The sequence below is a fragment of the Notothenia coriiceps genome, unplaced genomic scaffold (assembly GCF_000735185.1).
Source record: "Notothenia coriiceps isolate Sejong01 unplaced genomic scaffold, NC01 NC01_scaffold00008428, whole genome shotgun sequence".
In the NCBI taxonomy this organism is placed as follows: Eukaryota; Metazoa; Chordata; class Actinopteri; order Perciformes; family Nototheniidae; genus Notothenia; species Notothenia coriiceps.
Window position 1 is genome coordinate 19,597 of NW_011341129.1, and position 11,489 is coordinate 31,085.

Sequence of the window (11,489 nt, forward strand, 5' to 3'; positions counted from 1 at the left end):
AATAGCCTACAAATGTTTTAATTTTATTCAGTTAGTGTAAGGTAAACTTCTGTGTAGCAATGCAGTGAGAGTCACCAACTCAGGAAGGAAACACGGGGTGGGCTGGAGCTTGATGTCAAACACTGATGGTTTATTTAGGAGCTTCGGCCGGAGAATTCACATCACAAGTCCAAGAGCCAGAGGTTCTGACTTCACGGTAGAGTTGTCATGATCAATTCTGAAGAACTCTACCCCAGACCCGTGCGTTCAGCTAGTTCAGAGAGAATAATCAACATGCTGCAGAACAAGATAGAATCATAACACCTCTATCAGCTGACGCCAACAGGCAGGAACAGGGAGACAGAACACTGAGAGCACAGCAGCCAAGGTTACAGGTGCGTGTGCTCAGTCAGGACAGTTTGAACTGAGAAACTGGGTCAAAGTTATGGGCCTCGGAAAATATTTCCCCAACAATACCCACATGCAACATTTAATACATAAATAGGTGAACACACAGGCAGCCACATGCACGGATAGCAGGGAGATTGACTGCCTTATCGCTGGTTAGGAATGACAATTTCTCCTGCAGTTATAAGGGATGTTTTTCTTACATTCCCACAAATGTTGCCTCAAAAAATGTTAACCTCAAGCTCTTTTGTTTAGAGTTGGTCTGTCTGGGTTCTTTTAAGCCAGAAATGATATCCAGTGGTGAGTTTAAGATGGTGTGATTTAGATGTAATGGGGCAGCTTGTAGTCATTTAAAACTGTTTGCATTTAGTAGTATTGGTTCTTTCTGAATTATCCAAAGAAGTATTGGTTGGAGGATCCTACCGTAGACGAACAAAGAAAAAGAAACACTACAAAAGATAGTTAAGCATTGTCTTAAAGCTCACACACAAGCTGGTGAAAACTATGACAATAAATACAAAAGAACATTTGAAATCATACACTTATCAGAGTGCACTTTGTATGACGTTGTTCATATGGGTTCAGTCCTGTCTCAATGTGGTCATGCACGCACAGCACGTTCTCTTTTTAATGATCTGTGACATAGGTGCTGCTCACACGGGAACGTTTGCGTTTATGCACAGTATGCGTTTTTAAAAAAAAAAATTCCATTCACACGTATTTGTTTCATTTGACGTGTCTGTTCACACAAGAACGCTGGAAACGCTGTAGTACATATGCCGGGACTGTAACTGGCGCTGTAACTTCTGCCACAAAATCCACCAAAAGCAGCGAGTATAAGAGGCGGGGCTAGGCGGGGCTATCGTTATTTTTTCAGGAAATGATCGTATAGAGGCGATTACACGGAGCCGTTTGACCCCCCAGAGCGTTTCGTTTGCACATCTATCCACCTTGGGACCCGTTATCGTTCGTGGGGTCCCTTTCTATCGTTCTGTTACGGCCTTGTGTAAATGAAAGGGCTATACGCAAGAGAAACCATGCGGATCCCACCCGTTTTGTTCTCGTGTAAACGGGGTCTAAACTGCAGGTTCATGTGCAGCAGTCGGTGTTCTTGCTGTGAGATGGTGTTTTCATGACTGAGTCCGCTCTGAAAACAAGTTCACCTTCAAGTGCAATGTAGTGTTCCTACGACAAATACAGATGAAAGAATACACCGGACCATAACTCATCGCACACATCACCATGGTTTAGTTAGCTGTGTTGAATGACCTTTTTATGACTCAGTGGATTATAGACGCTGTCACCAATACTGAGCCAGTTATTAGATTAGGTGAAATGTTTATATGAGAACAATAAAAACAGATCTAGGAGGATAATAGATTGACTCGACCTTTTTAGTTTACATTTACTAAAGTGTGCAGCTCACAGATGTAAGTAGGGATGCTCTGATCGATCGATATCGGCCGATGCTCACTCTCTGCCGATCGATCGGTTCTCTCTATAAAGGCCGATCAGGAGAGCCGATCACATGACGTAAAATACAAGCGCTTTTCTCTCTGCGCGGCAAAACAAGCTCGCCAAAATGGCTTCACCGGTCTGGCAGTATTTGAAGGTGTCGAAAAGGACAATAAAATAGCGGTATGCATCGTGTGTGAAGCAGAAATCCTGCAGCTCCGCCCGCTGTGACGGACCGGTGAGCGGAGCAACACACACACTAAGAGTTAGAACACACTTAGCTAGTTGATCTACCTCTGGAACAAGCTAAACTAGTTATACATATGTTTATTCTTCACTGTCGGGTCACTCATTACTGGATCAGTGAGCTGCATGAGATGATACTGGCTGTCAGGAGAGAGAGAGAGAGAGGGGAGAGAGAGAGACGCTTCCGCTCATCTCTCCCGTGTTATTCTCCAATGTGAACCTGAATAATGTACCGTACTTCATTTGAATGTAATAATTATGTTGTTTGTGAGCGCCAGTGAAAATGCCCCATTAACAGAGTTTTAAACATCACTTTAAATGGAAGGTCCCCATAGCCCCCGCCCGCTCGATCGGATCGCCGATGGTATCGGCCGATACTGATTCCGGCGATCGGCCCCAAAATGTCCGCTCGGAGCGTCCCTCGATGTGAGCAAGGTCCATTCTGCTGTAGAAGCAGCTCATTGAATGAGAAATGATGCTTGAGTCTCAACACTGTGGAATCAACATTCTTTAAACAAGACTAAGCATTGATTTAGGGGTTTGCTTACTCTGGAGAAACCCCCCAGCTATCCCCCGGGTGTGATCTTTAATGTGGACATTCTGGACCCAAACCTAAAGACAAGATAAATGGAAATAGGATCCGGCAGTGTATTGGCAATAACAAACATGACTTATTTTACTTTACTCAGCACCACGCTAGGAAATGGTGTTCTGCGCCAATCACACATGTTCAATGTCTTCCAATCTTTATTTAATTTAACTTGAGGGAAATCTCTGGCCTGGTCTTCCTGTTGTTGCAGAGCAAGGCCCAGGCAGGTGCAGCCACAGAGGTGACGCAGATTGTATTTGTTTACCACAAATAAGTGAGTGGATCGGATTGCTTTCAGATTGTGGTTTGGCATCGCTCTTTGAGGAGAGCACTGGAGCACTGGAGCAAAGGAGAGGCCTTTCTGTTGCAGAGCTGAAACTTGTTCTCAGAGCAGTCACACTGCCGACTTCACAACACCTGCAACACTGGAGATTAGTCAACACACATGTGGTATCACTATCCCCATTTAACTGGTGGTTTGTGGTTTGGCCTGGTTGATCAGCAGGGCCTCTCCACAGGGCTTTTACTCTTTAGTCGCTCCAGATGAAGACTTCTTCAGTCACTGCTGAGTGTTCTCTCTATAACACGAGAACTAGGCTAAACAACATCTTTGTACACCTTTTGTATATCTGATTTTTATCTCCCTAAATTTACATATGATTACTTTAATGAAAATATCAGCAGTTTCTTTATCAAATAGTCTCATATCTTTTCAATAGCTTCTATATTAATTGACTAAAAATCAATGCTAAAAGGTGCTTCGGCCCTGAATGTATATCGGTTGAAACAAGCGAGACAGGAGGTAGGCTACTTGAGCTCATCTGATATAGGTCAAGTGAAGTATGCAGGCAGCTAGAGGTAAGGTATTAAACAGGCTGACAGCCCAGAAGTGTCTTCTTTGAAAGCATTTACCCTGCTGTAGTGCAGCAGGCTTTGTCCCAGCTCCAGGAGAACTTTCTGTACCAAGTGAAAAGAGATGACCCCACAGAGCTCACTAAAGCGTTGTTATTATACACATTGGCCGTTCTTCCCTAAATACCTTCTTGTGATCTTGTGGCAGGTTGATAGACACATCTCCCAAACCCAACGTGGCAACGCATAGTTCGTCCTCTCCTTCCACTTCTTAATGTCTTTCTTACTTCCAAGGCTGCAGATGGTTGGCAAACAAAGACGTTAAACTAGACCCTGCCAGCCCCTTCTCCCACTCGACCCTTTCCCCACAATATCACTGTCTCAGACTGTTCCTCAGTATAGCTGCCTCCAGGCAAATCAGCCTTGATGCATTAGAATTTATAAAATACACGAGATGCCAGATGAGTGTGTATGGTCTTTTCAAAGCTCAGGTTACTTTCTACCAGAGGAATGCTGCCAACAAGATCCATAGGCAGATGCTAAAGATTTAGACCTATTGTCTATCCCTTGGCAATATGTGTGCTAGACATGAATAAACTGTAAACACATGTGTTTGTAGCGGCGTCTGAGACTAAAGCTCGAGGCTCTTTATCAGATGGGCAGAAAGGTTTTTTTTTTTTTTTTTAAATAACAACTTGTTCTCCTGACTTTTTCTTCAGGCTTGTTTAAAGGTCAGTAGAACTAGAGCCAAATACTTTTTTTGTTCCAATGAACATCATTTTCCCAACTTGGGATTTGTCTCCTGTAGCCTTGGCTCCGTCTTCAGTGAGCCCCTCGCCGGGGGCTCCGGACTGCAGCCAGAATCCAGGCATATGTTTGTGAGCCTGCTAGATAAAGTTTGACGTGGTCACAACATGATGACCATCGTTCATGGTTCCCTCAGCCCAAGCAAAGTCACCATCTAGTCCATCCCTGCACACGTTGTCCACTGGACGAGTGAGCCAGTGTCGCAGGAAGGGACTGCATTCGTGCATTTTCCACACACCATTTTCACTCTGTGCTCTCATATCATGTGCACGCACTTGGTGGTTATGTGCACTGGCTTTAAGATGTATTAAATGCCACACACTGGTAAGCGCAGGATGGATGTGTAAAGTGAAGTTTAGACTTGACGAACCCATTTACCCGTGACTGTCTTCTAAAAGTGAAGTGGTCTATAGACGAGTGGTTTCAAAAGCAAACTACTGATCCCTGACTTTTCTTTTCATTCCTTGGTCCCTGAAGTGAAGTCCCCAGGCTGAAGGTGTCTCACAGCCCTCATGCGTCCTTCCATCACTCTTACATAACACATGATGGATTACAGGCCGGGGAGAACAGGAGGAGAAGCCAATTTAACACACATGCCTTCTCACACAATAAAGACTGGTGTTCATGTAAAAGGTGCTGTCAGTGAGATAACAGATGGTTGCCACACATCATTAACACTTTTAAAAAGACACCACTGTTGCTAGATAAATATTTAGTCGTCAAGTGTCTCCCAGAAAGCAATGCAACGTTGTTTGACGTGTTTTCTGACTCCTGGTTCTTTTAGCCTCCTCTCCTCAAAGTCAGTTGCCTTCGGGACATTCAGTGTGTGTGTACTGTATGCACTACTCTAATGTTTTTGAATTACTGCATACCAAAAAAAAAGGGGAGTTCTTTCTGAGTGCTTTGAGGTTTTCGGACAGTATATCATTTCATAGGACTCAGCGTTGCTTTGTTCAGACTCAGTAATTGTAAAGTGTCATGTCAGCCCTCCCAAAGAGTGGAAAGCCAGGGCTTGAAGAACCAGTGGACCCGTCTTTCATTAGGCCTTCCCTCTTTGTGCTTTTCATGTCGTCAACCCGGTTTATATGCCAGGCAGGAGATTTTGGAGAAAGCTGCAGGCCTTGTTAAGGGAGACCGGTAGTTTGCCAAGTCTTCGCCTGCCTTCTGAACATTCAGGCATTCAACGGAAAACTTGATGAGCAAATTTAAAATAACAAGGAAAAATAGTTTCCATGTTTTTGAAACATAAAAAGGAGAGTGTGTGTGCACGACGTCACTTTCAAGGAAGATATGACCAACTACTCATCACACTCTGCAAAGGTTGGCTTTGTGTGTTCATGTGGACTCGGGCCCTTGCATGCTGTTGGTGGTTGATGCTTCTTACTGTAACGTCTACCAACATCTGTGGGTCCTGCGCTTTTAGCAACAAATAGCTGCATCAAAGTGTTTGCAGCTGCTTCTTGTTTTTTGTTATTCTGTCCTGATGAACAGGTGTTTCCCTGATACCACAAACGCACATACTTCTTAGAGGCATCTTGGATGGCTTTCAAATCAAATGCTTAAAAAAGCAGAAGAGATCCAATTGATTAAATATACAATCGTACGGAAGGATCTGTAGTGGATACTTGTGAACCGACTATCTGTTACTGCCAACTTTAAATGTTGTCCAAACTTCTTACAGTTTGCAGAATGTTCACGTTTTGTGAATAGGTTTTACGCATTATGGTTATCGTCAATACAGGCCTGTAGAAAAACACCAAATATGTTTTCCTCGTCGAGGGAATCGCACCTAAGCCTTGGGTTAGGGTGAAACACAGCAAAGGATATTAATGATTAGCAGAAGCTAAAGCTGTGAATGAAAAACAAACTCTGAGATACTTTGAAGTGAATCTGGAACAGTAGATCTCCTTTGTGTTGTTCTATCTGTGTGCTGATGACGCTTGTCCCTGTGTCTTCAGGTNAATGCTTAAAAAAGCAGAAGAGATCCAATTGATTAAATATACAATCGTACGGAAGGATCTGTAGTGGATACTTGTGAACCGACTATCTGTCACTGCCAACTTTAAATGTTGTCCAAACTTCTTACAGTTTGCAGAATTTTCACGTTTTGTTTAATGTCTGTAGAAAAACACCAAATATGTTTTCCTCGTCGAGGGAATCGCACCTAAGCCTTGCACTCGGGTGAAACACAGCAGAGGATATTAATGACTGCGTGAAGTTTTAGCAGAAGCTAAAGCTGTGAAACAAACTCTGAGATACTTTGAAGTGAATCTGGAACAGTAGGTCTCCTTTGTGTTGTTCTATCTGTGTGCTGATGACGCTTGTCCCTGTGTCTTCAGGTCAGATGTATCAGCAGTACCAGGCTCCAGGTGGATACCCCCCCCAGCAGCCCGCTGCCCCGCCCCAGCAGCCGCAGCAGCAGTACGGTATGCAGTACTCTGGTAAGAGCAGAAATGGTCAGGATGTTACAAGAAGAAAAGCAGCTGCTGAGTTGTAGAGCAATGGGGATGTCTTTATTCTGGAGTGAATTAAAAAGACTCTCCCTCCCTCTCTCTGCAGGATACAGCACTCAGCCCGGAGCCCCNCCCTGTTTTGGAGTGGGTGCAGGAAAACGCTGCTCTGCATCCCCTTCTCTACACAAATATCCAAACATGAAACAAGCAACCCCCCCCCCAGTCTGATGCTTAGTGTTTGTATGCTGTCTCTCCAACACCACACTCTGCCCTGGTGTCTGTTCCTTGTGTTATCCCTCGCCTCCTGTCACCACCACTGGCCCTCTTGTACCTGTCGATATGTAACTAGTCTGTATGCACACACCTGGGAGACCAAAGCAGGCTGTTGCACAATGTTCCGTACATGGTAATGCTTCATTTTGCGAGTGAGATCAGCGTCCACATTCTGCATCGGTGTCGTACACGTCGATGGCAAATATCTCAACCTGGTCGAGTTTACTATGTATAGAAGCATTTATATGACACTATCTCAGTGAAAAGTTACCCTTTTGTTTTTGCTGTTGTTTTTCTTGATCTGATCAACTTCACCACCATGTCGGTATTAATGATGTGTTATTGAAACTGCCCCATGTTGGGAACACTAGCTAGGTGATGGCTTATGGGAGGTGTAGATCCCAGTGTCATGAAGAAGGCTTCTTTCATTTAGCTAATTATATATCATCTCCGGTAAGGCTTGCTATTCCTCTTTTTTCTCTTTATCACTGGTTTTTACTAATAAATCAAGTTCCACCCTCGAGTGAAATTAGTTGTTTATGTATAAAATGTAACATTTTTTCTTGAACCTAATAAATGATTGCGACCCAGTTTTATCTTTTTGTTTTGATATTGTGTTACTGCTGGCCGGCACCGTTGTCTTTCTGGCTTTCTCTTAACACTTTGTGGTTTCTGAGTTCATGTCTCTGTTAAGTTTGGCTTCTCTTCTTCTCCCCCACCCAGATTTGGAAAACTGTAGTAATGCTGGTTTTCCTATTCAGTTTTCCTGCCTGTGGGTTGTGGTTGGCTGGGACTTATGGCACGGGAGTATGCGGTTGATACCTCATGTCAAACTGTCTCTCTGAGTCGGAGGAATTGAGCACATCGGGTTTATTAAAGATAATTTACGAGAAGTGTGTTTAGCATTGCTCTTCACCTCGTCGGTGCCAAACCAAAATCACTCTGTTTACATGAAAATAGCAATATTGGTGTAGTTAGCACGTTGTTATGGATTTATTACTCATGGTTGGATAATGTCTACCTGTGGAGTTTAATCCTTGTGTTTGATCCAGTTAAGATCAAAATCCAAGCACAAATGTGGAGCCAATGAATCACCCCCTATAAGGAGAAGTTTGGAAAAGCTTTCCCGCTTCGGAGAAGACGGAGATCGCATATCGAAAATCTCTTCCGACTCTTGGCATAGACAGAACAACTGCGACACTTCCCAATATGTCTTGCATAAGCTTCACCAGTAAAGTCATTGAAGTCAAGAAGAAATGAATATCAGTAAATATAAAAACAAGATTTATTGCTGAAAACAAACAAACATTCATTGGGCATCAAAAACAAAGGCAGTCGTGACGATTTGGAAACAAACTGACATTTTCTCTCCAATGATTCATAGCTTTATGTACACTTCGTAAGTTTGAACACAAAAACGTAAATTATGAAATGTACTTTAGTTTCCACGTTGAAGTTCAGTTTATTTATATATGTTATTTTATAAAATAAAGGGCAAGACTCAGCATCAAAACTACATAAATCTTTCCCAGTGAGTCCATAGAAACGCTGGGTTCAAGCTACATTAGATTTCTAAAAATACAATTTGGCTAAGAGCAGTCTTTTACCTGAAATGTATCAAACTAAAGGATCCCTGGTATACATACTGTATTCCACACCATATACATATATAACAAAAGGTTTAATACTGTGCAAACTGCAACTGCTAATAATCCCTTAGGGCCAGCAGAAGGTCCATTCTGCATGTCTGTGTGTACTTGTATTTTACAAAGTCCAAATGTACAATGAAAGCATGATTGGTACCGTGCTGTATACATATAACACAATGTGTGTGCTCACTGACATGAAAGTATTTGGAACAATTTGTACTTCCTCATTTCAAAAGCCCGAGCACACACAGAATATTCAATAACGATCCCCTTTTGATAAATAATATCATACAAGTTATAACACTTTGGGAGCCAGCTTCCAACCATTTTCTCTGTAATTATTGTATATTCAACATTTTGGTTCACTCAAACACCTGCATTTGTTTGCTGAATGTATTTTTGATAAATAGAGACAAATGTTACAAATGCACTCAAGAAGAGTTTTGTGACACCTAAGAGTCGTGTACAAGTTCAACCCTTTGAGAAAGGAGCTCAAACAGACAGACCCATCTACAGTGTCCATGGTAACATGACAGAAAGGCCCACCTCCCTTCAGGGTAAGGCAGGCGTCTCCTTCTTCCTACTTTCCAATAAAGGAATCCTTCCTGGAAACCGCTGTGGGGTTTTTACCACTTCCCAGGGATGGGTGTGCCACACTCGTACCAGCCTACGTAAGTAACATGTGACTTTCCTCCAATCTCTCCGAAGTGGACGGGCTCCTGTCTCATCGCTCTGTAAAACCCTGGAACAAAGACACAGAGGAGAGTGTAAGAGTCTACGTATTGTAATACTTTAAAGGATTGGTTAATGGTGATGGTTAACTAACATACCTTGTCTGCTTGGTAGCTGGTCAGCAAACATCTGGGTGCCGGTGCGTCCGTCCAGGAAGGAGTCCACAAACTGACAATGGTCCTCTCCGTGTCCCGTCTGATCTCCAATGTTGTAGAACTTCCCTAAAGAAAGAATAGAGGAAGAAGGTTCATAATTAGTTTCTAAATAGACCCTACCACATGATCTAAATCCAGGTTATTTTTCCTCTCAAAACTTAATGGAAATGGTTAAAGGAAATCAAAGATCAGTTTTTTCCCTTTAACCTTTTAGTGCTATTTTATAAATCTAATCCAATATTTCTTTCTATATGATGACATATTATACTATGATTTATTTCTACCGCTTTTTTTACAACTTATTTTGGCATACTTTACTATGACTTACTATTTACTATTACTTTTTAATTCTATATTTTTTTTAAGTACTATTATTATTTTTAAACATTTTTATTTTCATTTAATCGTTTATTCAGCAGGGACAATGCCCATTAATGAACACTTAAACAAAAAAATGCAAATAGTGTAAATATGCCGGATTTTAGCTTAATAATAATACATGGGACTTTTATAGCGCTTTTCATGAAACTCAAAGACGCTTTGACAGAGAATTAAGAAAAGACAACAAAAAAAAAGAAAAAGAAATACAGAAAATAGGGGTGGAGGGGGGTGGTCAGTGGTTGAATGCAGTGTTGAACAGGTGGGTTTTGAGTGATGTTTTGAATGCTGTGAGGGAGGAAGAATCTCTGATGGATTGGGGTAGTGAGTTCCAGAGGGTGGGTGCAGCAACGGAGAAGGCTCTGTCGCCCCAAGACTTGAGGTTGGTCCGGGTGGGGAGGGACAGGAGGTTGGCAGTGGCAGAGCGGAGGGAGCGAGTGGGAGGTGTCTGTGGAGGAGGTCAGTCAGGTAGGATGGGGCCAGGTTATGGAGGGCTTTGTACGTCATCAGGAGGATCTTGTACTGAATTCTCTGGGGGATGGGGAGCCAGTGGAGCTTGATGAGGACGGGTGTAATGTGTTCACGGATTCGGGTGTGGGTGAGTAGATGGGCGGCGGAGTTCTGGATATATTGAAGTTTGTTGAGGATTTTTGCAGGTGAACCATAGAGGAGGCTGTTGCAATAGTCCAGACGGGAGGTGATGAAGGCGTGGATGAGGGTTTCGGCAGCAGGGGAGAGAGGGATGGACGTAGACGGGCGATGTTTTTGAGGTGGAAGAAGGCTGTCTTTGTGATCTGTTTGATGTATCTGTTGTAGGAGAGGGTTTGGTCAAATATGATGCCTAGGTTCCGGATGTGAGGGGAGGTTTGAACTGGGAAGCTTTCTATGTTGAGGGTGAAGTTATGGATAGGTGTGGTGAGCTTTTTTTGTCCAATGATTATTATTTCAGATTTATCGCAGTTGAGTTTCAGGAAGTTAAGTTGGAGCCAGGATTTTATTTCAGTGATGCAGTTTGTCAGGATGGAGTGGGTAGCAGTGGAGGAGTGGGACTTGGTGGAGATGAGAAGCTGGATGTCGTCGGCAAAGCAGTGGAATTGAAGTCCATGACGGCGGATTATGTGACCAAGGGGAAGCAGGTAGAGAATGAAGAGGAGGGGGCCGAGAACTGAGCCTTGAGGGACACCTTGGGGTAGAGGAGCGGTGAGGGATTTGCAGTTATTGATGTAGATGAACTGGTTTCTGTCAGAGAGGTATGAAGTTGAACCAAGAGAGGGCAGTGCCGGTGATGTTGAAGGTGGTTTCAAGACGGGTGAGGAGGATGGAGTGATTGATGGTGTCGAAGGCAGCGCTGAGGTCAAGGAGGATGAGGATGTTGAGGTTATCAGCATCGGAGGAGAGGAGAAGGTCATTTGTCATTTTGAGGAGTATACATCAGATCACCATAGTCCAGCACAGGTAAAAAGGTCACAGTGACTAGCCTTTTCCTGGCTTCAAGCGAGAAACAGGACTTATT

The 11,489-nt window shown here is 43.2% G+C and overlaps 1 protein-coding gene across 4 annotated transcripts in view; it reads right to left on the bottom strand.

Moving 5' to 3' along the window:
- Window positions 1–8,323: 8,323 nt before the first annotated feature.
- The window catches only part of abi3bpb (ABI family, member 3 (NESH) binding protein b), a 32,727-nt gene continuing 29,561 nt past the window's right edge, over window positions 8,324–11,489 (bottom strand). For all 4 annotated transcript variants that reach the window (XM_010770138.1, XM_010770136.1, XM_010770137.1 and 1 more), the window contains 2 exons: window positions 9,542–9,664; window positions 8,324–9,453 (listed from right to left, as the gene is read on the bottom strand). In XM_010770138.1, coding sequence (XP_010768440.1) covers window positions 9,338–9,453; window positions 9,542–9,664 — 239 coding nt within the window. In that variant the 3' untranslated portion in view covers window positions 8,324–9,337. The remainder of the gene's footprint in view (window positions 9,454–9,541; window positions 9,665–11,489) is intronic.